Source organism: Zonotrichia leucophrys, chromosome 15, assembly GCF_028769735.1.
Source record: "Zonotrichia leucophrys gambelii isolate GWCS_2022_RI chromosome 15, RI_Zleu_2.0, whole genome shotgun sequence".
NCBI lineage: Eukaryota > Metazoa > Chordata > Aves > Passeriformes > Passerellidae > Zonotrichia > Zonotrichia leucophrys.
Window position 1 is genome coordinate 13,784,376 of NC_088185.1, and position 25,809 is coordinate 13,810,184.

At 58.1% G+C, this 25,809-nt stretch overlaps 1 protein-coding gene across 2 annotated transcripts; it reads left to right on the top strand.

Annotated features, from left to right (window-relative positions):
* The first annotated feature begins 215 nt into the window (after window positions 1–215).
* SCARF2 (scavenger receptor class F member 2) lies at window positions 216–22,312 on the top strand. 2 transcript variants are annotated; one of them, XM_064726637.1, is made up of 12 exons: window positions 758–774; window positions 5,820–5,878; window positions 6,752–6,794; window positions 7,368–7,469; window positions 7,782–8,301; window positions 8,399–8,617; window positions 8,990–9,118; window positions 11,493–11,596; window positions 11,736–11,853; window positions 13,852–13,973; window positions 18,104–18,256; window positions 18,565–22,312. In XM_064726637.1, the coding sequence occupies exons 5-12, from the start codon at window positions 7,820–7,822 to the stop codon at window positions 19,767–19,769; spliced, it is 2,532 nt and encodes an 843-aa protein (XP_064582707.1). In that variant the 5' UTR covers window positions 758–774; window positions 5,820–5,878; window positions 6,752–6,794; window positions 7,368–7,469; window positions 7,782–7,819; the 3' UTR covers window positions 19,770–22,312. The 2 variants fall into 2 exon arrangements, with proteins under 2 accessions (XP_064582706.1, XP_064582707.1); XM_064726636.1 differs by lacking the exon at window positions 6,752–6,794 and having other exon boundaries at window positions 216–774.
* The last annotated feature ends 3,497 nt before the right edge of the window (window positions 22,313–25,809 follow it).

Below are 25,809 nucleotides of genomic sequence, written 5' to 3' on the forward strand. Positions count from 1 at the left end.
GGGCTGTTGTGCATCTCGGGCTGCCGGATTCCAGACACAGCCAGAGCCTGGGACTGCCGAACCCCCGGGACAATCAAAACCCGGAGCTCTGGGACACCCACGGCTGTCGAACCTCTGGAGCTGCTGGATCCCGGGAGACCCAGACCCCGGAGACCACCAGACTGCCGAAGACTGCCGGGGCTCTGCGGCTTCCAAACCGCCGCGACAGCCGAGCGCCGGTGCTGCCGGTTCGCGGGCCGTCCCCACCCAGAGCCACGGCACTGCCAGGACTCCCGGGAGCTGCAGGACCCCCGGGCTGCGCTGGAAGCCGGGACTCCGCATCCTCCCCGGTTCCAGCGGCGCTGCCCACCCGGTGGAGCCTCTCGGGGCCGTCGGGGCGGCGCTGCCCGGGGCCGGGGCGGCAGCGGCGGCGGCCCCCGGAGCCTGGCCCGCCGTCAGGGGAACCAATGCGGAATTTCCTGGCTGGCGGCGGAGCCCCTCCCGCCGCCGCAGAGAGGGGCGCGGGGGAGGCGGCGGCGGAGCGATCGTAGCTCGGCTTCCGCCCGCCGAGCGGCAGCGGAGACCGGCGGCGAGCGGGGGGCAGCGCCCGGCCCTGGCGGGGCTGTGCCGGCTGCGGCTGGGCCCCGGCGCTCCGCCGCTGATGGCGGCCCGTGGGCTGCGGCCGCCTCGCCGCGCCCGGGCCGGGGCCGCGCTGCTGCTGCTGCTGTCGGTGCTGGGGCGCGGAGCCGCCCAGGAGCTGAGCCCCCGCGGCAGGAACGTCTGCAGGGCCGCCGGGTAGGAGCGGGTTCGGGCAGGTGTGCGGGGCGGGACGGGACCCCGGCGCCGGGGCCGCGGGACGGGACGGGACGGGCTCGCCGGTCCATCCCCCATCGCGGGCAGCCGCGGCGCTGGGCGCCTTCCAAGACAAAGTCCGTCCTGTGCGCGGCTGAGGCGGGGGGAGCCGGCGGCGGGGAGAGCGTGAGGAGCTGAGCCCGAGTGGGGCAGGGACCTGGGGGCTGCTCCTGACACGCGCGGGGCTGCGGGGAACCGGTCAGGGATGCCCTCGGAGCCAGTCCTGGATGCCCGGGGCCGATTCTGTTGTAGGGAGCTGGGTTTGGGTGTCTCTGGGGATGGAGTCGTGAGAGGAGGGCAATCCTGCATCCCTGGGGCAGGATCTGCGCTGGGGAGCCCGTCCCGGGTGTCTCCGGGGATCGGGTTGCACTGCTGACCCTGGCCTGGTGGGATGCAGGATGCTCCGGGTATCATGGTAAAGCTGTCCCAGACTGCTGGGGATTGTGGAGTTGGCAGCCCCAAGACCCTCGTGTTTGGCTTCAGAAAGTGGGTGCTGGCACTGTCTAGCTGTCCCGGGGTCATATTCTGCCTGCCGGGCTGGGACAGGATCTCGGCAGATGGCACTGGCTTCTCCCGGCTCCCAGTGTCTCACAGGTCCCTTTACATAGCAGCATCACCTCAGCTGGGCTGCTCTGCAGCACTCAGGCTCGGTCTGCCCCGGCTCCCGGGCCAGGCTGGCCCCAGCAAGAGGGGAGAGAGCCCACAGTCCCTGCCTCCTGCCTGGGAGAGCTGGATCCCCCGTGCTTGATGGGGGGCCCAGGCCATAAATGCACCTTTACATCTCGCCTGTGAGGTCAGGCGAGTCCACAAGGAAAACATGTGCTTCAAGCAAGAGGGGCCGCATAATGGCTCCATTCAGCAGGGCCACAGGGCGCTGGTGCCCCCTCCTCAAATTACAGCCGGAGTTTCCTAAGGAGGCATTTCACGAGCCAGAGCAGGCGCAGCTCCCGCCGGTGCTGCTTCTGGACAGCAGGGAGCCGTCCCTCCTCGGGGAGTGATCTGCACAGCAAAGTGCCACTGCATCTCGGGGTGGCACAGGGAACTAGAGTGGTGTCCCCACCTTGCTCCTTGTATGCTGCCCCACGTGCTGGGGGTGAGGGGCCTGGCTTCTCCCCATGCACAAGGACCCCTCATCCCCAGGGATGAAGGCGGGGGAGGTGTGGAACCAGCACCATGGGCTCGGCCTCACTCACTGTGCCCCCCATGGGTGCCATGGCTGTGAAAGAGGCACTGGATGTTGGTTGTGTCCATCCATCCTCTGGCAGGACTGGGGCCTGCAGGCAGCCTAGGAGCTGGGGTGATGGGACAGAGACAGTCCCTAGGAAGCTCAGATGAAGTTTGCATCATTTTCTATCCCTCACCCTTCTGCAAACCCTTCTTCCCTCTCCACCCACCCCCATCCTTGCTGTGTACAGTGGACATGGAGGCCTCTCCATACGTTGCCATCCAAACCCACCCCAGTGGCCCCAAGGCCCTGATGCTGCCCTCCTGAGGCCAGGGGCTCTGGGACTGGAGGTGGCTTTGGGAGGAGGTCCCAGTATCCTCCACCCAAGGCTGTTGGAGCTTGTTGGACCCTTAGCTCTGCAAAGCCCCTTCAGACATCCTGTGGAGATGCCACCATGGGTTTCAGAGGGCTCAGGATTGTGTGACTTATTGGGGCCTGGGTCCCAAGTAGAAATTCAAGGAATAATTTAGGGCAGAAGGAAAGGGCATATTTGGGGCTCTTTGGGGTTTTGTGTTCTAAATTCAACTTATCCTTAAATTTGAAGTTCTTTTATAATTTGTTTCCCATTGGTATGACCAAAGGTGCCAGTGGTGACAGCCTGGACACTGCTTTGACCCTGTCCTGCTCTCTTGCTAACATTCTCTTTTCCTTTAGTCTTTAATTTTATTTCTCTGCCCAAAGGGTTTCTATTTATGCTCATGATGCTATTCCTGCCTGCACTGGGGATCTGTCTGTCTGTCTGCACCCTGAGGCTAGTGTCAGGGAGCTGCAGCTGGCATCAGCTGGGGAGTGCCAGTGCCTGGGACCCAGTTATCCCAGGCACACTGTGTGCCAGCTGGGTGGCACAGAGGAACATGAGCACTGGGGTGATGCTTGGAAGGAGCAGTAGGGCGGGGATGGAGAAGCAGTGGGCATGGGGAGGGTGCCAGTGGTTCTCTGAGCACCAGGGTTATGCTGGGTGTCTGCAGGGCTCCTTTGCAGCTCCATCCATGGGTTGAGCTGGGTGGTCTCACATGGGACCACATGCAGCAGCTCCCAGTTGAGCCCCGGAGTCCTGTTCCTGCTTCCAGGGATGTGAGCCTGCTCCTCATTGTTCAGGGCAGGCTGTGCTGGTCTCATTAAGGAGCCACCCCTCCTGCCTCAGAGGCCTCTCTGTAGGATACTAATCCACCATAAAAATATTCTACCTTTGTGAAAAGCCTGGGATCATTAGCTGAGACCCCAGTGATGCTCAGCATGAGCAGGACATGACTGTGGGGTAGGGGCAAGCCTGGCATGGAGGGCTTGTCCCTGCAGGTGACAGCTCCAGCTCTGCACACAGCCCACTCCTTTTCCTCCACATCAGCTGAGGTCTCAAGCCCTGGCCACAGCTCAGAGGCAGATTTTCATTGTTTTTTTCCCAGCATTTGTAGTGCTTTGAAGGAAAAAAAGTACTTGCAGAATGGATGTTTGCAGTGCCATGTCCGTGTGGATCAGGAACGAGCTTTTAAACACAACTCTCAGTTATCCTTTTCCAGTGGTCAGGGGGCATGTGGAACAAGCCCTTTGTCAAGGAGCTGAGGCCATGAAACACCTTTCAGTCCCCCACCCTGGTGAGCATTGGTGACCTGCAGCCTGCACTGTCCCTCTGTGGGCTGCCTGTGCTGGGACCAGTCCGTGTACCCCGCTGGGAGCAATGGCTTTCCAGTGCCACATCCTGGCTACCTCTCCTTGCCACAGGACCAAGTTTATTTGTTGTCAAAGCTGCTGATAAATGAGATGGGTGCTGAGCAGGGTGTGGGAGACCATCAGCAGGCACAGGGAAGGAGAGATAAGCTATCAGGGAACAGATAAGCCCAAATCCTGTGAGGCGGTGGGCTGGCTCCCAGCTGGGGTGGTTGTGGTGCCGCTCACCTCCTCCAGCTCATGGCAGAAGTTTTCCCCTCCTGCCACCATGTCCCAGCAACTCCCAGCTCCCCACCATCAACTCATCACAAAGGATATTTTTTGGCACATTTTAGGCAATGCCCATTTTGGTGGCCAGACTGAGCTGTTGGAGGCAGATTTCCAAGGTGGAAGGGTTTCCTCTGGTAAACCTGTGATGATTTCATTCTAAAGCCACCAAACTGAATTTCTAAAGGGTGGACTGGTGAAAGCAACCCCAGGTGCAACAGTGAGGCTTTGGCCATGCCGTGGGAGGGCAAGAGCACCATGGGCCCTTCTCCACCTCTGCCTGAGTATCCCAGCACAGCTGGCAAAGATTTTTGGGGGGCACAGCCCGAAGCCTTTTGCAGAGGACCTTGACTCCGGTCTGCCCAGTCCTCAGGGAAGCGATTTGGTGGTTGCCCCCCTTTGATATTAACCCCATGCATTAACCCTTTGCATGCTCGGGGGGAGCAGAGCCCCAAGGGTCCGTGTGGGGGGGTGTTTGTGCCGCTGCCATTGCAGCATCCTGGGGCCGCTTCCAGAGGCTGCAGAGATGGAGCTATTTTGGGCTCCGGCTGCAAGGCATTTTTTCCAGGCCTTGAATCATTTTTGTGGTTCTTTTCTGCCTCCTTTCCAGCTTTTCGCCGCCGGCCCCGCCGCGGGGTCCCGGTGGGTGCTGCGGGCGGGCGCGGCCGCGGGGCGCGGGGCCGAGGCGCCGCTGGCAGCCCCGGACGGGACGGGCGGTCTGGCAGCCAGACGGGTCCTGTGACCGCGCTGCGCTCCGGCGAGCGCTTCCTCGCTGTCTCCTCCTCTTCTGCATTTGTTACATATAAAGAGGAAAAGGGGAAAAAAAAGGAAAAAGAAGAAGAAAAAGCCAGATGCATTCCAGGCTGCAGCGCCAGCCCAGCCCGGGTGAAGTTTCCCTTGACTGCGGCAGCGGCCGGGGCTGTTTGCGACCCTTCGGCATCGCTCCCTCCCTGTGGGTCACCCCAGGGAGGAGTGGGTGGCTCCAGGGATGGACAGAGATTTCTGTGGGGTCATGGGGAGGGAGTGAACTCCCCACCCCCAACTGCAGCATCATGAGCCCCCAAACATTTGCCATGGGGGGTTCTTTGACAAAGTGTGGGTGGGATGTCCCCACGTGTCCCTTCCCAGCAGAGAGCTGAGCATCCCTGGCCAAGCCTCTGGGTGGGTCTGAGCCCCCATCCTGGTCAAGCTTGAGCCAAAAATGCCGTGCCTGATGATGCTGTGCCTGGCAGTCCCTGGAGGTGATGGCACTCCAGGACTCTCAAGAGCTCAGGGACACATTCCAGCTGCCTGCAATTGGCCTTCCCCTGCTTCTACATAGGGACACTCCCTGGGAGCTGGCTGTGTTCCAGCCATTCCAGCCAGGTGCTTCCAACCTGCCTTTGGGATTCCATCCCCGGGCCACAAAGCACTGGCCTGCAATTCAAGTCATCTTTTCCCCTGGGACATTTAGAGCCTTCCCTTTTTTCTTTTTTTTTCTTTTTTTTTTCTTTTTTGGGGGGGGGTAGGCCTTCGGATTTTTTTTTTATTGTGGAGGTTGCACACATGACTTTTGCTTTTTCATCACTCATTAATGGGAAAAACTGGTCCTATTCTTACTCCTAGCATCACCTTAGTGGCTGGTGGGGCATCCGTGGGATCTCCCAGCAGATCCATTAACTCTCTGTGTGCTGGAGGAGGAGCCAAGAGCTCTTCTTCCTCTTTGGAGGTGCAGAAACTCCCAGCAGGATCTCTTACCATCATGGCTTCAGTGCTCCTGGTGGGTTTTTGGGAAGGGCCAGGACTTTCTGAGGGTTGTAACTATTTGTGATACTTTCTTTTATCCCTGCAGCTCCTCAGCTTTCGTGTGCTGCCAGGGATGGAGGCAACAAGGGAGCGAGTGTTTAATAGGTAAACACCAGCATTTTGCTTCATTGGGCTCTGCCCATCCTTCACTGAGCCCTCCTGGCCTCACCACCACTGTCAGGGGCCACCTTGATGTGTCCTGTGGCTGGGACTCCCTGTCCTGTCTCCCTGCAGTGCCCCAGGCAAACACCGTGTGGATGGAATGGGTGCTCAGCTCCCCAGGGCTCAGAGCTGGGGGGGTTTCTTTCCTTGCCAGCCAGCTCTGAGTCTGAGGACTTGGGGGTGCTGCTCGGGGCCCTAAGGGACAGTGAAGTGTCCCCCAGGGTGAAGGTGCAGCTGCAGGGATGGGGCTGAGATTCCTCACAGATGCTGCAGCAGCGTGGGGACTGAGCCAGAGCCAGCAGTGAAGCTGAAGCTGCCCACACCAGGCACGTGGTCTCTTGTGGCCTCACTGGGAAGAGGTGTTGGGGCTGCCAAAGACCCCTGAGCTTGGGCTGAGGCCCTAAAAGGTGTCAGAGCTCTTAACTGGGGGCCACAGCGAGCCCAGCATGGATGCTCAGCATGGAACCCTGGGAGCATCATTCCCTGCATTGCCACCACAGTGGAGGCAGCTGCTCTGGGGCTCCCCCACAGGCTCAGCCGGCCACAGGGCCCACCACACCCCAGGGGAGCTGGAGGTGGCACTTTGCAGCTGGGACCAAAGCACACGTAACCAACTAACCCACTGTGCATGAGCCCTTAACCACTCACTGCATGCGTTGGGAGCAGGATGTGCCTGCTTGGAGGGGAGAAGGACAGGGTCTGGCAGGACAGTGGGGGGAGGATGGTGCCACAGTGAGCTGTTCTCATCTCCTGCCCCCAAACCTGCTCTAACCGTTAGACTCACTGCTCCTAACCTGTGTAATCTGTCTATTTTAGGGATTTCTATAATATCCATCACCGTAGGTCTAACAGCTCCCAGGTAAGGTGGCTGGGATGGGTGGTTGTCTCTCCCTGCCCCAGTGCCTAAGGAAGCTTGTCCAGGGCGGTGTGGGATCTGCCTGCACCACATCCTGTGCTTAGCTGGCTCCAGGCGTCGGTCTCAGCATGATCCCCTGGGCAGGAGAGTGGCTGGTGGCCTTTGGGGGCAAGTGGCCACATGGGAGAGGCAGTGTGGGATGACAGTGCCCACAACCCCTCTACCCTGTGTCCCCTTCTCCCCTCTAGCAATGCGGAGCTGAGCTGGGACAGCACCATTGGGTGCAGCCTCTGGCAGGGACATGGCTTGGCTGGGTGGCAGGAGGCTGGTGGCTAGGATGGGTGGCCTCCTCTCTTGGTGGCAGAGGTGGAGCTGAGCTGGGTGACGGGAGGCTGGTGGAATTTTTCTGCAAAGGGCCCCATCCAGCCCAGGCAGCTGCTTGCCAGGGTGGCACAGTGCCAAGCTCAGCAGCACTCAGAGGGTCACTGCACAGCCCCTTTTCTGCTCTGGGGGGGCCTGGGGGGCTTTAGGGCACAAGCACTGGTACTCATGGCTGCTGTCTGTCCATCTGTCCAGCCGTGTGCGAGGGGAACTTCACCTGCAAGGAGAACGAGGTGTGCGTCAGGCCCGGCGAGTGCCGCTGCCGCCACGGCTACTTTGGTGCCAACTGCGACACCAGTGAGTACTGGCGGGCGCCTCTGTGTCCTCAGGGCGTTCACCGGGGTGGACCTGGCTCATCCTGGGGTGACTTTCCAGAGCAGATCATCAGGGATGGAACTGTGAATGCTCCAGCTCTGCCCTTGCCTGTCCCCTGGCTCTGTTTCCCAGGGCATTGTCCTCTTGCCAGGGTCTCCTCTTAGATCGGGTGCTCTGTGGGGAGGAGAGGGAGGACTGTGGTCAAGAGGTGCTGGGGGGACTGGAGGGCTCCACTGGTGTCTGGCATGGGTTTGTCCCTGTGAGCAGTGCTGAGGCTGATGGCTCTCCCCACAGAGTGCCCCCGGCAGTTCTGGGGTCCCGACTGCAAGGAGATGTGCACCTGCCATCCCAATGGGCAGTGTGAGGATGTGACGGGCCAGTGCACCTGCAACCTCAACCGCTGGGGCCCCAAGTGCGAGAACATCTGCCTCTGCAAGCACGGCAAGTGCGACCAGAGGACGGGCAAATGCACCTGCGAGCCCAACTGGTGGGGCCCACAGTGCTCCAGCTCCTGCTACTGCAGCCACAACTCCCAGTGTGACCAGCAGACAGGCAACTGCCTGTGCCAGCCGGGCTGGTGGGGGCGTGGCTGCAACAACCAGTGCTCCTGCAACAACTCGCCCTGCGAGCAGTTCACGGGGCGCTGCCAGTGCCGGGACAGGACCTTCGGGCCCCGCTGCGACCGCTACTGCCAGTGCTACAAGGGCAAGTGCAACCAGGTGGACGGCACCTGCACCTGCGAGCCGGGCTACCGGGGCAAGTACTGCCGCGAGCCGTGTCCGGCCGGCTTCTACGGCCAGGGCTGCAGGAGGCGGTGAGTGGCCATCGCTGCTGGCTCTGATCCGGCACCGCTGGGAGGTGGCAGCAGGAGGATTTGGGCTGTGGTGGGTGATGGGTTTCCCTCGTTGCAGGTGTGGGCAGTGCAAGAGCCTGCAGCCGTGCACCGTGGCCGATGGGCGCTGCCTGACGTGTGAGGCGGGCTGGAATGGCACCAAGTGCGACCAGCCCTGCTCACCTGGCTTCTACGGAGAGGGCTGCGAGAAGCTCTGTCCCCCCTGCAAGGATGGCCACACCTGCAATCACATCAATGGCAAATGCTCCCACTGCAATCCAGGCTGGATCGGAGACCGGTGAGTGCAGCTGGGTGCAGCACTGGGCTCTGGGAGAGCAGTGCCTGACTTCCCTGATTCTCCCAGGGAACGGGGTCACTGAAGGGTTTTGCAGCCCTGGAACCGATCCTGGGCACGGTAGTTTGCAGAAGCGCATCCCAGTTTGAGAGCTGAGCCCCACTGAGCCATCCAGGGTCCGTGGGACATAGGCAGGGGTCTCGCAGACTCCCTCCAGTTCCATGGCCGTGTCAGTGGGCTCAGTCTATTCCTGTACCCCTCTCCTGGCTTCAGAAACCACAAGCCACCACGGTGATATACAGCCCTGTCTCCGTGCATGTGGAGGGATGCTGGAGGTCCCCAAGTGCTCCAGCCTCTTGCCCTCATCCCTCCCAGGTGTGAAACCAAGTGCCGGAACGGGACATATGGGGAGAACTGCGCCTTCGTCTGCAGCGACTGCGTCAATGGCCAGTGCCACTTCGAGACTGGGCAGTGCCTCTGCCACCCCGGCTCCCATGGCACATAGTAAGTGAGGCTCTGGTGAGCTTGCCTGGGGGCATCTCATGGCACAGGTGATTCTCGGGCACCTCCTGCCCCCTTGTGCCCTGTGCTGTTGCCAGCTGAGAGGTTTCCTGCAGCAGAAGTGCTCTTGGGCTATAGTTGGGATGATTGGTGAGCAGAGAGGGAAGGACAAGCTCCCAGAGCAGCAAGGGGTGTTGTGCTTTAGAAAAGGCCTGTTTGGCAAAAACAAATCAACAAAAAGTGGTGGTTTGTTGGGGTTTTTCAAGTCAAGGGTGGAATTTCTATCCAAAAACAGAGAGAAAACCACATCACAGAATTACAAACAGCCTCACAAGGGATGGCATTCCTGGAGGGCTCCCACTTAAAGCTCTGCCTCTGGCTGGGGTCTTCCCCAGGCCTTCTCCTTCCCCCACTCCAGGGGCACAGGGACCATCGAGGGTCTACTCATCCTCGGGTAGTTTTTCCCAGCATGGGACTGAAATGTTGTGTGAAAAGATGAGGAAAGCATTTTCCACCCAGCTGGGACATGCAGACAGCTCCCCCAGGTCCCACTGCGTGGTGCTCAGGTTTTCCCAGCAACTAACAGAGGGTGACAGCGAGGATGGGGATTTAGAGCTGGCATCTTGCCCATGCTGGCATTTCACTGAAGGCATAAAAACAGAGAGCATTTGCATTTTGAGGGGTGGTGTGGTGGGGCTTTTCCACCTACCTGTGGTGCTGGAACAGTTGCTGGACACTGGCACCAGTTTAGGATGCCCAGCCTGGGCATCATGGCCACCTTTGGTAGCAAAGGCAGAGGTGAGAGGGTCTCAGAGGTATTAGAATATTACTGAGGGGCCGTGGTGATGCTTTCATCACAGTGCCAGAGGGCTGAGTGTGGATTAACCTGTTCTGAGACCCTGGCACAGCACTGGGAAGGTGGGGATGGGGGATGCTCAGGATGCAGCCTTGGTGCTGGAACCTTGAGCTGAGCTGTGCCAAGTGGTGCAGTCAGGCAGGCTCAGGAATGTTCTGGGTGCTCAGGCAAATCCCTGTGACTATATCCAAACCAGTGGTTTTGTCAGCAGGGTACAATTTTGCTAAAAAGGGCATTTCTGCAATGAAGGCACAAGCAACGTCCTTGCCATACAACATGTCCTCTCAGCTCTGTGTCAGGAGCACGCTAAAGGAGCAGCTGCTGAAATATTTTTGTGTTCACAAAGTGCATTATCTTCTCTGTCTTTCCCAGAAGTATCAGGACTCTCCTGAAAAAAAATCACCCTCCTCTCCTTTCCCAAAATCTCAGCCTGGGGCAGAGCTGTGGGGCCAAGTGGTGGGGTGAGAGATTTGGCCTTGCTGGGGGCTATCTCTGCTCCTGTTCTGCTGCTTTAGCTGCCCCGTGCAGCACAGCAGATGTGGGAGCTCAGCACCCATCCTGGCAGGCACATGACAGGCACACAACTGGCACATGACAGGTGCACAGCAGGCACCAGGCTTGGCCAAGGTGGCACTTTGCAAGTTGTTGGAGTGTGAAATGGGCTGAGCAGCCTTGGGGCACGGTGCCCAGGGCTGGGGGCAGCTGTGTCCCCAGGGGAGTGGGTTTGGGCTGGGGCCCACTGGCTCCGTCCAGCTGCAGCCCCTCCAGCTGGGATGCAGCTGGCAGAGGATTTGGTGCCCAGCAACACTGCCAACATGTCCCAGCTCCAGCTGGGTCCTGCTCTGCAGTGCTTGGCCCATGGCTCGGAAGACAGGTTGGGATGGATCTGCTGACACCATGTTTTCCATGCTCAAGCCCTTGAGACTTGTGGATTGGTGCCCGTTTATGCTTGTCCCCATCATCTCCATGACACCATCAGGAAGTCATTTTACCAGTAGTGGAGATTTGGCATCAGGCATAACCAAACTGGAGGGGTCTTAGGGCTGCTCTGTTGTTTTTCCTTCTTGGAGGCAAAAAAAATGTCAATCTGGGCACTTTCCCAGCTTGTGGCCACTGTGGCTTTGCCTGGCTTGGTGGAGGGTGGGGTTTGGAGTGGCCACATCACCACTGAGCTGAGCTGGAATCCCTGTGAGTGACATCAGGGTGTCTTTAGATGTGACTGCTGGGTTGATGACCTTTCCTAATTACTGTGTCTAATGGTGAAGTGACGTGCAGAGAGCAGTAAGAGCGTCTGAGATCAGCAGGGGCAAATCCCTTGAGTGATGCAAAGCCATTGCATGGGTGATGGGCTCCTGGTGTCTGTGGGTTAAGGGTTCCCCAGGGTGTGGAGGAGCTGTGTCGGAGCAGGCTGGAGGCTGCTCCCTGGGACAGGGAGGGTTTGGGAGAAGCTGGCAGCCCAGGGCTCCCGCTGTTGTGCCTGGGCTGGGGGATGCACTGCTCTCATCCAGCCCTTCCCTCCAGCTGTAACCTGACGTGCCCTCCTGGGCGCTACGGAGCCAACTGTGCCGAGGTCTGCAGCTGCCATGATGGTGCCTGTGACCCCCTGACGGGCGCCTGCCACATGGGTGAGTGCCAGCACCGGCGCTGGGCTGTGCCACACGGTGGGCTCTGCCACGGGCTGGGCTGTGCCACGGGCTGGGCTGTGCCATGGGCTGGGCTGTGCCACAGGCTGGCCCCAGGCTGAGCCATGGGTCTGCCTTGCAGAAGCCAACCAGAGGATGGGGGTGATCGGGGCTGGGGCCCTCCTGGCGCTGCTGCTCATCCTGCTGCTCTCCCTGCTCTGCTGCTGCTGTGTGTGCCGCAAGAAGGACGAGGCCAGCGGGTGAGTGCTGGGGACAGGAGGGATCTCAGCAGGCTGGGAATGTGGAACATCAGTGGGTTCTGGGATTGACAGGGGGATGCAGAGACCATGCTGGGACAGTGGTAGTGCAGGGAAATTGAGGCAGAACTGTGCTGCTCACGTGACACCATGTGGGTACAGGGTCTGAGCAATCCTGCTGCATCATCAGGGTGATGGAGGGACTCAGGGTGAACCCTCCCAGGGGAACACCTTCCTGCTCTGACTTTGTTTCTCTCTCGTGGGCCATCATTTCACAGACACCTGCCCAGTCCCCTCCAGTCACTAGGGTCTGGAGCTGATCTGCAAAGGAGGCCCTGAAACACAGCAAGGGCTACACGACATGGTGAAAACCTTCAGAACAAATCCCTGAGCAAAGGGATGAGGCCTAGGGGACAGGGGGGATGCTGACTGTCCCACGTGGGGATGGATGATCAGAGCTGGGAGGATGGGTTCCTGCAGCAAGGTCGGGATGCTGACAGCATTTTAGAAGCACCAGGTTAACATCCTACCATGATAATAGGAGTGGGGACAGACTCAAGGCAGGGGGAAAGGTTTGTGCTGCTTAGCAAGAGATGAGAGGACTGTTGGAGCTCCTCCAGATGTAGAGAAAACCCCCTCATGCCACCAGTCACTGCACAGGAATTTTCCAGAAGCTTCCCCTTGCAGCCCTGCAAGCTCAATGCCAGCCAGGCACAGCTGGTTTGGAGAGCCTGCAGGCTGCAGGTAATGATCCTGCAGATAAAGCACAAACCCATCAGGTGAGGAACGGCCCAGGGAGAGGGCAAATGGCTCCAGACAGTTTCCTCTCTCCCAGAGTGCCCAGACCACAGTGTCCCCAGATACTGGGTGACCCGTGGAGCGGTCCCAGCGTGGTCCCTTGCAGATTCCCTTGAGTCAACTCACAAAGTCACTCACTCCCGTGGCTGTGGAAAATTGGTTGAAGGCGTGGCCCCAAGAGGCTTCAAAACCATAGAGCAAATAAAGAGAAGCCACATGTTTGGCTTTGGGTTGGGATGATTTTTTTTTAAGGTTTGGGGTCTTGACCAGACATTGCGGGTATCTTGGGGCTGCACTGCCAATGGCCGTGGTTGGATCCAGCCTTCCCACCATCCCCTGGCACTGCTCAACATCCTGGTGTGATGCAAGCTGGTTCCTGGGGCTGGCAGCAGCCTCTGTGGGTCCTCAACTCCTTCAGCCTGGGCACACCCCTGCTTTTCATCCACCCCATTATCACTCCAAAACCCCTTTGCACTTGCTGCATCCCTGAGCTGCTGCCTGTCTCTGTTGCCCATGAAGTCTGTCCCCACCCCTGGAGGGGAGCTGTGGGAACTCAGCACATCACTCCAGATGTCCAGAGTTACCGAGACAACCCCTGGGGGGCTCGGAGATCCTGGAATGTTGCCAGGAGTGCTTGGTGGCTTGACTTTGACCCTGCACGGGATGTGCCACCTGTGTGAGGACAAGAGAATCACTTGGGGATGAATGGTGTAATAATTAAGTATTCACAGGGTGGAAATACAGATTTTAGGGTTTTGGTACAGGGGGGTTATGGAGACAATATGGAGGGATCAGGGCATGTCTTGTCCTTCTTCTTTCTTCTTCTTGTCATCCATTTTCTGTGGTGATGTTGGCACTTTGGGATTGGTCCTTGGTGACGGTACACTTGCTAATATGGGTGAAAGGTATTGGGAAATAAAGGTAAATATGATGTACGTAGTTTTTAGTATAAAAAGAGACGACCGCCCAGTGGGAGGTCAGAGTGCCCTTGGCTGCCTTGCTGGTCAGACCTCTGTCAGGCTGGAAGAAAATTCTATAGAGAAGCAATAATAAACAATCTGAAGACTAAAAATCTGAAGAGTCCAGACTCCTCCTTTGGAGCGCAGGCTGTCCCAAGGCCATCCTGCCCGGGTCTGGGCAGAGACAAACAGCCGGAGCGGTCAGGGAGCAGCGCCTCTGACAGTGCCATTGCCTTTTCTGCAGCTCCAGCCACGACCCAGCAGCAGCCAAGAAGCCTCCAAGGCGTTTGTGTGGGCGGTTCAGCCGGATCGGGATGAAGCTCCCACGCATCCCCCTGCGCCGCCAGAAGCTGCCCAAGGTCATGGGTAAGGCCCTGGGGTTTGGGGAGGGTGCAGAGAGCCAGGTTTTACTCCTGTCAGGGCAGCACGTGTGGCTCAGAGCAGGGTGGTGAGCATGGCAGGGACACACAGATCTCTGGGAGCATTTCAGTGCTTGGTGTGAGCTCGCAGGAGCTCAGCCCTTTCTGTCTGCAGCTTCTGGATGTCCAAGCACGTTTTGCTTTGTGAGGATGCAAAGGCTGTACCGGGTTCTAGAGCTCTGCTGAGTAGTTTTGGGTTTATTCTCCCGAGGTTCCCCTGCAGAGGAATGGTCCCTGTCACGCAGCAGGATGCCTTGTTAGTGCTTTTGATCCTGAAGTAAGCCCAGGAGCTAGAGCATCTGTGCAGATGCCCTCCCTCCTGCCATGTGCAGCAGAGTTGAGGATGGAGGGGCAGACATTTGGGTTGAGCCTCACGCTCTGCCCAGGCACAGAGCTGGCTTGTAGGGAGCTGCTAATACCTGGCAAAGCCCCTGGCCTGGCCTGGCACTGTCAGGGCTGTTGGGGACCCCCTGCATCCCAGCAGCTGGGGAATGCTGTCCCTTGCACCCTGTACTCTCCTTGCAACTCTTCCTAGCATGGGGAGCTGGGGATCTGCTGCAACCCCATTAACTAAACTTTGTGTGAAGGCAGCAATCCCTGCCCTGTGCTGGGACACGTTTCAACCCCAGCCCCTTCCTGAGCCCAGCCCCTTCCTGAGGCCACGTCCTGGCACCAGTGGCTCAGCCTGAGGCTAAATCCCTCATCCCAGGCAGGACACAGAGGTGACGCCCATCCCAGCACACCAGGCACTACTCAGCACCAGGCTGGGGGGACAACCCACAGCAAAGCCCGACCTGGAGCAGGGTGTGCCAGGGCCCAAGAAACATTCCTGCTGCAAGGATAACAGAGGGTCACAGAGGCTGTGTTTGTGCAAGGGGCCAGGGAAGGGCTTGGGGAGGACAGAGGGTGCCTGTGTGCAGTGAGGGTGAGGGGGGCTGCCTGCAGGCGGCTGGCAGCAGTCCAGCTGCTCTGTGTACACGGGGCAGCAGCAGCCCAGGGAAAGGGGTTGGATGGTCTCAGGTCCCAGCAGGGCTGGGGCTGTTCCTGGAGTCTGTCATGGAGCTGAGAGTTGGCATCTCCCTGAAGGGAAAGGCTTTGCTTAGGGCTTGCCTTGCGTTATGTGGCACAGTGCAGTTCCTGTGGGCTCCAGCAGCTCCCAGTCCCACTGACACGTGGTCTGGTAGAGCCCCTACAGGCTCTGGGGACCCCGGGGTGACAGTGCTCTGTTGGGTTGCCTGTAGCAGCTGCCCCCCTGATGCCCAGTGACCTCCCTGATGCCCAGTGACCAGGCTGCCACATCATGACCCCACCTGGTGCTGTGGAAGCCACAACAGCCAGTGGCCACCTGCAGAGGACATTTGTTCCCCATGCTGGTCCTGCCCCAGCAGGGGGGTCCCAGGGTTACTGAAGTGCACCATCCCAAGGGTCAATGCTGGAGGTGCTCAGGACCTTGAGGGGATGTCACAGTGAAACTGGTGCTGGCTGGCCCAGGCACTGGTCACTCTGGATCTGCCCACAGTGCTGGCCATCTGTTTGCTGACACCAGGTAGGTTTTCTCTTCTGGGCTCAAACACCAGTGAGCACCAGCCTACTCATGGTAGAACATTCCCAGGTGGGACTGCAGGTCTTGAAGCCCCACTAGCGCTCACTGGGTGCCTGGAATCTCAGGGTCCTCCCTCAAAACTGCTCCCCAGCCTTGGCACCAGTTTTGGATCCACAGCATCTCCCCAGGGATTACCCCTGAGCTGGCAGCCTGCAGGGCCACCCTGGGCTGGCACCAGCAGCCATAGGGCCAGCTTTTGGGTACCCCTGTGTGTGGGATTTGCTCAGGTCACCCTGAAGATGCCAGGGCTAACCTGAGCCCAGCACCCCACCACGTGTCCTCCCCAAGCTGCAAAGCTCAGCCAGCCCCAAGAGTGATGCTGGTCGTGGGGAGCTTGGGATGAGTGGGAGGGGATGGCCAGGAGGACTCTGGGATCCCTCTCTCATGGTTTTTCTGCTGCTGTTCTCTGCCTCATCCCAGTCTTGAGACCAGCTGGCCACTGTGCAGGCAGGGCTGGGGTTTTTTCCTGATGCTGTGGCTCCGGGAGATTTTGGGGAGCAGTGACAGGTAGAGATCTGTGGGAAGCATCCACATTTCCCTCAGCCCCAACAGCCAGGGAAGAAAAATCCCTGGCAACCATGCTGGAGACCCCAAGCCTCCCAAAGCTTCCAGGTGCACTACATATCCTTATTTCATAATCTGGCTGTGTCATGGGTCTCCCTGCAGTCCTGGAGTCGCCTCGTGGCTGTGAGTCCCAGCCCCGGCACGCCTCCTCTCAGGAAGCATCTCCCTTCATCCGCTTCCAGACGGCTGCTTTTAATTTTCTCTTTTTGGTTTTTATTACAAGGAAAGCCATGTTGGAGCTGCTGCCTCCCCCTCTCTGGGCCATTTGCTCTTTAAATATCTCTGCTTGGGTTTTTGTTTCTCCTTGCTCTAAGAAGCCCAACTGTGCATGGGTGAGCGTGTAGCGCTGCTGTCATTTACACAGCCTTGCTTGTCTGAAGCCACATTCCCTAGTAAAGGATAAACACTCCAGTGAGCATCCAAATCACTCTAAAAGTTATTTTATTGTAAATCAGGGATGTGCTCCAGGGTTCAAACAGTCCAGGCAGGCCATTGCAGCATGACTGGGATGCAATTGGGATGTTCAAAGGTTAAAAATACCAGGCAATAGCCATGTACAGCTGGGAGCCTCTCTGTGCATGGGGTTTTCATGGAATCACAGACTATCCTGAGCTGGGAGGGATCCACAGGGATCATCAGTGCAGCTCCTGGTCCTGCACAGACATGCCAGCAGTCCCACCCTGTGCCTGAGAGCATTGTCCAAACAGTGCTGGAGCTCTGGCAGCCTTGGGGCTGTGCCCATTCCCTGGGGAGCCTGGGCAGTGCCAGCACCCTCTGGGACCACCCTTTTGCAACCCTTCATCCAAAGCAAGCCTCTGCTCTGCTTTGGAGGCAGCTTGTCACTGTCCCAAAAGCCAGTGGAAGGCGATGGGGACAAGTGCATCTCCTGCTGCATGGCTCTCGGGGAGGATCGGTCCCTCCTCCCAGCTGGGTGCTGCCTCAGTTCTGTGGGTACCTGAGGAGGCTGCTGAAGCTGTGGGCACCTGAGGAAGCACCTCAGGGTGTGTTGGGGCATGAGCTTATGCGGAAAAAACCTTAAAAAAATATCAAACTGAAAAAAAGGTCACTCCAGCACAGACAACTCCTAACTGCTCAACTTCTCTGTTTTGTTTTATGAACACAGTTTTTCCTCTGGTGGTTTCTCTCTTCCACTTTGCTTCTCTGTGGGTGGCCCCTTGTCAGAGGGGCAGTGCCAGGGAGTGAAGGGAGGCATGCTCCTACTCAGCTTCAGGAGGGAAGGAGCTGGCAAAGGGATTGAAAAATGGCAGAATAGGGAAAATACACATCCCTCTGCTGCAGGCTTCCTTTGATCATCCTGAATCCATGTGCAAAAAGCACATGAAAAAGGAAAATGCAGACAGTGATGCTGAAGTGGGAATTAGGGGAATTAAAGCCAGCAGCTAATTTTCTCCCTGGGAAGGGGACAGTCACAGTGCCAGGACCCTCTTTGCAGGGTGGCTGTGCTGGGTTGCATAGCTCATGGGTGACCACCAAGACACTCACCAAGTCCTCATGGGACCGAGGGTTTGGGTGGCTTGTCCCTCACCATGTGAATCCTCAATTTGGGCAGCTGGAGACGGAGACAGATGGAAGTGTGAGGCTTGAACAGACTCTGCTGCCCACAGCACAAGCACGGGGTATACTGGGCATCACCACTGCTGATTGATGGCTTTTGTGGACACTTGGCTGAGGGACCTGGTGGGACTGTGCAGCAAGAGGTGTCCCCATGCCTTGGAGGCTGTCCCTGTCCCTGTCCCTGTCCCTGTCCCTGTCCCTGTCCCTGTCCCTGTCCCTGTCCCTGCAGGAAGCTGGGCAGTGGGGAGGCTGTGCAGCTTCCACCCTCCTGGCTGGCAGCAGGGACTGGGGGGCTTGGCAGAACTGACACTGACAGCAGTTCCTTGCCCTCACAGTGGCCCACCATGACCTGGAAAACACCCTGAACTGCAGCTTCATCGAGCCACCCTCTGTGGTGGAGCAGCCTTCCCCATCCTGGTCGTCCCGCGGCTCCTTCTCTTCCTTTGACACCACGGATGAGGGGCCTGTGTACTGTGTGCCCCATGAAGGTGAGCAGGGTGCATGCCCAGGGGACTTCGGGGACAACACCAGGGGCCTGCTCTATGGAGAGCTGTCCCTCTTGCATGGTGGGGACCGGGTCACCCTGGCTCCTGGTGCCCCAGGAAGGAGTGCAGGTTCCAGTCAAGCCTCCTATGTGGTTTCAGAGCTCCCTCCTCCAGCATTTGCTGCTCAGGGTTAAGAGCCAGGATATCTCTGACTGGGAGCCTGACTGGTGGGACACTGTCCTGCGGGAGCATCCCAGTCCTTCCCCCCGCAGGCACATCCCACCTGACACTGCTGTGCTGTCTTCCCGCAGAGAGCATGGGCGACAGCAGGGACAGAGGGACACCTGCCGGTCCCGGGGACAAGCTGGTAGCCCCAGTCAGCGGGGAGGAAGCAGGAGAATACACGTTCCTGAAGGAGACGGGCTCCGTCAGAGCCTTCCCAACCGACAGCAGCGAGACCCCCCTGCTCAAATCCTCGGACAGCGAGCGCTCCTCCTGCGGCTCGGGCTCGGCCGGCGCCGCGCTCTACGCCAGGGTCGCCCGCCTCTCCAAGCAGTCCAGGGAGGAAGAGGATGCCAGCGCGGAGCCTCGCAGCCCCGGGAAGCCGCCGTCCCCGGAAAGGACCAAGCCCCGTCCTCCAGACCCGGCCACAAAGCCCAAAATCTCCTGGATCCACGGCAGGTACAGCTCTGGCCAGTCCAACTCGCTGCCGGCGCCCAGCCAGTCCCCAGAGCAAGTGGCCGCGCGCTCCGGCAGCCCCGAGCAAGGCCAGGGCTTGGCCAAGAGGAAGAGGAGTCCGAGCGAGACGTCGGCCCATGTGCAGGGCAGAGCGGAGGAGAAGGGCGGTGCCCGGAGCAAGGAGAAAGCGCAGAAGCAACCGAAGGAGCCCGGCGTCCCCGAGGGCAAATCCAGCCTCTACGGGGAGCCGCAGTCACCCACCAAACCCAAGCAGAGGAGCAAAGCCGGCTCCGAGCCCATGGAGACCATCAACGGGGCGGTGCAGAACGCCTTCCGAAAGATGGGCGCCTTCCAGCCGGAGCGGCGCGCCGGGGACGCCAGGGATGCTCCTTGCAGCCCCGGCACCAGCAAACCCCGCTCCGAGCCGCTGCATCCCCAGCTGGCCTCCGAGCTGGCCGCCCAGCTGAAGGAAAAGACTCAGAGCCTCAACAAGGGGGACGGAGGCATCCGGGCGAACGGGGTGGGTGCCCAGCGGGAGAAGCCCACCCCTCCGCAGAAAGCCAAGCGCTCGGCGGCCGCCGGCGGCCAGAAGACCAGCAAACCCTTGCTGCCCACCTCTCCCCATCTGCAAAAACTGATCCCTGCGGCCGCCGAGACGGCAGCCGGGGAGCCCAAGTGGATGGAGAAGCCAAGTGCCGGCAGCGGCCAGGATCAGACTCTCCCCACTGAGCAGACAGCCAAGAAAACCCCCATTAAGAAGCCTCCCAGGAAGAAGAGCCGGGAAGCGAGCCTGGAGCCGCCCAGGGCAGCTGCTGTGCCTGCTCAGGCAGTGCAGTGACCAGGAGCCGCACGCCGGGCAGAAGGACATTAGCCAGCACAACCAGCGAACGTGGGAGCCTGGACTAGGCTGGGGGCACTGGAAGAGCCTTGACCCTCCCTTTATCCACCTCACTCATCTCCCTTTCTGCCTTAGTGCCTCCTGCCCCAGGACCCGGTCCCTCACTCTGTGCCCTGCTCCTGCTCTCTGCCCAGGAGCCGGCCCGGCCGCCAGCCCGGGGGGGCTCCGTGTCTGGCGTGTCCCCCCCCTCCCCTTTTTTTGTAGCAGTATTATCGACCGCATAAGCAGCGCTTGTTGTACTAGAGTGCCCACGGTATATTCTGCAGTAACCGAGCCGCTCGCCTCCCGCGCTCCGCCCCGGTCTCTCGGGGTCGCGGAGCACGGGAGAGGGAGGGAGCTGCTGCTTAGTGCCCCGGGCAGTGCCAGAGATGTGCCCCACGCCATCGCTGGCAGCAGCTCCCCTGCCCCGGCGCCCTCCAGGCACAGCTCTCCACTGCCGGTGCCCGCCGGAGTGGGGTCGAGCTGGTTTCGACCGATGCCACCCTCCCTCCCTCCCCTCCGCCATGGCGCTGCTCCTGGCCAGGAGGAAGCACTATTTATGGATGGAGGTGGACGCCCTTGGGGTTCCTGCATCCCATCCAATGGAGTTGGAGGGATTCGTTTGGTATGAGAGAGCCTGGCACCTCTGCAGAGCGCTTTCCTAATAAAAATGTATTTCTTCCGTAGCTGGATGCCATCTGTCCCTGCCCCAGCCTTGCCGTGGGCAGGCAACATGCCTAGCCTTGCTTGGGTGCTCCCTGGTCCAGAGTGGGATGCAGGGGGGAGATGGATGACCTTGCAGCAGCACAGACTGGTGGTAACAAGCAGCAGACAAATGGGAGGCAGGTTCCCACTGGGGCTGCTGCTACACATGCTCACCTGCTGTGAGAGATGAGCCCTGAGGACAAGATGAGGAGCTCCCTTCCTCCAGTATCCAGTGTTATCCCAGTGCTTGCTGGTCCTGTGGTCAGACACTGCTCAGTGCAGCCTGGGTCAGGCCCTGAGGTTCAAGAGAGCAGAGCGCCCACCCCTGGGTGCTCAGGGTGCTGGGACACAAATGTGGGGGGCATGGGAGTAACCCCCTGCCCAGGGGTTGCCAGCTCTGTCAGCAAGCCCAGGGGCAGCCCAGAAGCTGAGGCTTCTCCCACACAGCTTCTGTCCAAGACTCCTAAGCAGGACTCTCCCTGACACTAGAATTGGGGCTGTCTCTTTCCAGGGCAGCTGGGAGCATTGGTGCCCACCATGGAGCCGTCCTGTTCCCACAGTGGAGGTTGATATCCAGAAAACCACCAGACCAAAAGGTCAATCACAGCAATCTCAGAGGTGATGAAGGCAGCTGGTGAGCACCAGAATGGGATGAGACCCCATGGAACCAGGACTGCCACCAGCCCAGTACAGCACTCAGGAGGGGATGGGGCTCTGGCCCACACCTGGGCATGGCTCAGCATTGTGCAGCTGCAGCCAGCACAGTACCTGACATGTCTGGAGAAGCATCATCACGTAACACAAAGCTGAAGAATGACATCACAGCATTGTTTCACAGGCTTCTGGTCACCTTTCAAAGTTTCTTCACTCTGTTTCCCCTTTCCTTCAGGTTTTATTTGGGAAGATGAAGGACAGTGGCTGAAACTAGTCCTGGGACATCACACAGTGCAGAAAAAGGAGTGGATGAATGAGCTCAATGTCGCCAGATACAAAACAGAGAAAATCAATAGAAAAATTGAGACACTGAATCCGTGAGACCTGGGATGGCATCCAAGCCCCTCCTTCCACCATAGAGGTTGTGGTTGGACAAACTGAAGAGGCTTCCAAGACACTCAGATTTATAACTACCCATAGGTCAGTAAAAGAAAAGTAAAGGAGTTGAATGCAGGCAATAAAAGTGCACTCTCCTGGAGAGGAATGTTATTCCAAGATTGAACCTGAATCTCCCAAGCTTCAGCTGGTGACTGTTTAGCCCATTGCATCATTCAGCACCACCAAGAAGGGTTCAACTTTATCATGAAGCTACGTTAGAAGAAATTTAGGCTGATTAACAGGGACTAACACCCCCAGAGGGTGATGGCACTGCCCAGGCTCCCCAGGGAATGGTCCTGGCCCCAAAGCTGCCAGAGGTACAGGAGCATTTGTGTGCTGCCAGTGCTGCCAGGGATGGACAGGGTGGGATTGTTGGGGGTCTGGGCAGGGACAGGGGCTGCACTGGATGGTCCTGGGGGTCCCTTCAGCTCAGGATATTCTGTGATTCTCTGACCTTAGCCACTGACTGTTCTCAGAATCCTGTCCCCAGCCCAGCCCTGCCCCCTCCTCCTGGTGCAATGTGTGCCAGCCCCACGAGCATGTTGATATTCCTTGTCCAGGCCTCTCCAGTTTCTTCACATCCCTCTTGAACAAGGAGACCACATCTGGACACCTCCTTCAGACATCTGCCTGTGCCCTCCCCAGCAGCTCCCACTATGGGCTTTGCCTGGCTCTGAGGAAAAACAGTAAACTGATGTCCACCCTGAGGTTCTCTGTTGCTTCCAGGGTTTTCTTAACAGGGTCCTTCCAGCTCAGACACTTCAGAATCTTCCCGTAATGTCCTGTGATGCCATCCATGAGAAGGACATGGATGAGGCATTGCCACACCTTGGTATTGGGAAGGGCTAATGAATCTCTTTTCCAGGTTCCAGGCATCCTGCAGACTTTCTTCCCACCACTGCACTTTGGATACCTCTGACTGGCAGCTCCTCATGATAGACACCAGTGAGGAGGTCTTGTTCAGGGGTTTACAAATCAGCAGAGGCTGAAAACCATCAAACAATTTTCCTGCAGCTGTGAGTTCCACCAGGAAATGATCCGTACTTGCTGTTCCGAGCTGCTTTTCAGGGCTATTTTGGGCAGGCAGAAAACTTTGACCTCAAGGAAAAGCCAGCTGAAACCAGTCATAATGTGGAGAAATCAGGTGTTGTGCTTCCCCAGAGACAGAGCAGGATCCACCTTCCCTGACAGACAGGTAGGGCTTTTGGTGACAATGTGGTGGCCATGGCTGAGGAGAAGTTGTGGCAGTGGCTGTGATGGAGCCACCAGCACCCCGTTCCACCAGCATATCATCCATGGGATCAGAGGAGCACAGTGACACTTTTGGCTTATCCTCTCCTCCACCAACACTGCAACACTGATCTTCCTCCCATTTCCTCCTGACTTCCCAAAGCAGAGAAGGAGCTGTTGGGTTGGACAACAGCACGTGGTTTTGGCTTGGCCAGCGAGCAGCAATAAAAGCCAGCCTGCTGCCAACAATTCATTTCCTGTTTCAGGCCCTACCAAAAATAAACCCAGAAGGGAAACTCCAATGAGAACGAAGCACACAGGAGACAGCCCAGAGCTCTCAAAACTATATAGGAAATTTCTCTCTCAGTGTTCACTAGCAAGGGGGATGGCAGTGTCAGAGGGAATTTCATGCTGGATGGGGGGATGTGAAGGGGTTTGGACAGCTCTATCAGAATTATAGGAATATAAATATATATGCAGCTGACACTTCCTGCGGCTATGCTATAGGTGCGGAAATGGCCATTTCCTTCTTTGCCTCACAAAGTGGATGCAGGGTCGTGACTGCCTTCCCCAGGACACTTGGCTCCAGGGATGGCCACACTGGGGACTCTGCAATGTCCCCAGGCCATGTGGGTGATGTCCCCATGCAGCCACCACCCAGCTGGCACTGGGCTCTCCGCTGCCAGGCTCCATGGGTCACCCCAGGGGGACCTCAAAGAGTCACAGTCACTGCAACATTGCCAGAATCGCTTCCCATCAGCACAGCCATCGGCAGCCTCATCAGCATCTCTTGGGGATAGTTGTTGTTTGAGGAGGGCTCTGGTGGTGTTTCAGTGGCAAGAAATAGAAGCCTTTCACGGGCCATCAGCTGCTGCTGTTGTGCTGTCCTGGTACCCACCAGCTCCTGACCCAAGCAGCACCAAGCCTGCAGAGCCAAGGACGGGCCCTGTGCTCCTGCAGGATGGCAGCTCCAGCATCAGCATCCAGGAGGAAGGACAAACCTGTGCCCCAGGGGTCCCTGTGAGCATGGCTGGTGGCTCTGGGACCCTGCAGCACCAGCCCTGGCATGGCACAGACACCTTGATCCAGCTCCTGCAGCCTTGCCTTGGGATGGTGGAGCCTCTGGGTGGGTATGTGCAGCCTTTTCCCTCATGGCAAAATGGGGCAGGGGGTGGGGAGAGCTTTGTCTCTGCACCCCGTGCCCAAGATGCCACAAAATACAGGACATTGATAGAAATACATACTCCAGGAGTATATTCACTCACATAAAAATATGTGTATATATTATAAACATCATTTTAAAGTCAATATACTTTCTATATTTTTTTTATTCCTGGAATGTATAGGAGTGTATATTATATATAATTTTTAAATATATATAAATATAATTAAAAAATGTATTTGTATGCACTCCTATACACTCCAGGAGTAAATGTTTTTCTATTTCTATATTTATTTTTGTATATAGACACCTACACTCTCCTAGATACTCCCACAGTACATGGTACATATACCTCCACATTTATAACATAGATTTATATACGTCTGTAGTTTTATGAGTACAGTAATATACATCTATACACACACAAACACAGTATGTATATATACACAAAAACTTATGTACTTACCTGTTTTGCAAAGCTCCAGGAGCTGAAGGTGTGGACATTGAGGCAAGACTAAGCCTGCTCACAGCACCCAGGTGCCAGCCCCATCCCCGCTGGCATCAGGGCAGTGCCACACAGGCATCTCAACACCGTGCCCACAGACCAGGTTTTGTAGTGCTGAATCCAACAAGGGCTCTCCTGGGTCCTTCCCTGAGGACCTGGCCTTCAGGGGGCTCCAGCACGGACTTGCAGGGAAGCAGGGCAGCAGGATGTCTGGCAGGGACTTCCCCTCCCAGCACCATCCCAGCAGCAGCTCCAGGCTCTTGGAGCAGGATCTCTCTAAAGCCGTTTTGTCCCCACTGATGGGCACTCAGGGCTGGTCACCTCCTCTGCCCTGTCCTGCACTGCCATGCATTGTGTAGGCTTCCAAGTGGGGACGCTCCTTCAGCTCATGGAGAGCTCAGGGGCCCTGTGGAGCCCCACGATCCATCCTGGGGATGGAGTTCTCATCATGGTGTGCGCTCAGGTGTGTGCAGGAGGTGAGCCCTGTGCAGCCCCGCCATCCATCCTGGGGATGGGGTTCCCATCAAGGTGTGCACAGGAGGCATGCCCTGTGCAGCCCCGACATCCATCCTGAGCATGGGGTTTCCATCAAGGTCTGTGCTCAGGTGTGTGCAGGAGGTGTGCCCTGTGCAGCCCTGCCATCCATCCTGAGGATGGGGTTCCCATCAGGTGTGCACAGGAGGCATGCCCTGTGCAGCCCTTCCTGTCCATCCTGAGGACCTGAGGATGGGGTTCCCATCAAGGTGTGCCCTCAGGTGTGCGCAGGGAGGGGCTGAGGCCAGACCCCTCTGCAGAAATCAGGGAGGGCATGCTGCACCTCCCGGCCACACTCTCTGCAAACCCCCCTCGGCTCCATTTTAGGCTCTCCCTCACTCATGGACCAGTGGAAGTGTTTCCACGTAATCCAGGACCCCAGTTAATCCCTGGCCGCAATGAGCTGCACAGAGCAAAGGAGCTTCTAACACACGGAGCCATCGCTGGGCAAATCCAAGAGCCTGAGCCTTTATTTCAGCCTCTGCAAGCATCATTTGGGAAAAATACATATTTTTGCAGGGAAAGCATGAGGGCACTCTATCCAAGTGTTTTGAGCAGGAGAGGAGGAATAATCAGGCGGAAATCAGGCAGAGGCTCCGGGTACCTGATTCATCCCCAGCCTGTGCTCCCAGCCATCGCTCCTGCCCGTGTTTAGTCTGGGTGGGAGCACAAATCACTGCTCAATGTCATCGCTCTGCCCGGATCTGGATTTCATTAGGAGCCACATGATCGGCCCTGGCTGCTGCTGGGGGCTGGCTGCGCTCCCCCCGAGG

What these genes read in the sequence shown, in the direction of transcription:
- SCARF2 (XM_064726636.1), top strand. Translation starts at nt 641, where the DNA reads ATGGCGGCCCGTGGGCTGCGGCCGCCTCGCCGCGCCCGGGCCGGGGCC. An exon ending in TGGTGCCAACTGCGACACCA is followed by an intron (nt 7,470 to 7,781) that starts GTGAGTACTGGC and finishes CTCTCCCCACAG; the next exon opens with AGTGCCCCCGGCAGTTCTGG. An exon ending in GAAGCTGCCCAAGGTCATGG is followed by an intron (nt 13,974 to 18,103) that starts GTAAGGCCCTGG and finishes TTGCCCTCACAG; the next exon opens with TGGCCCACCATGACCTGGAA.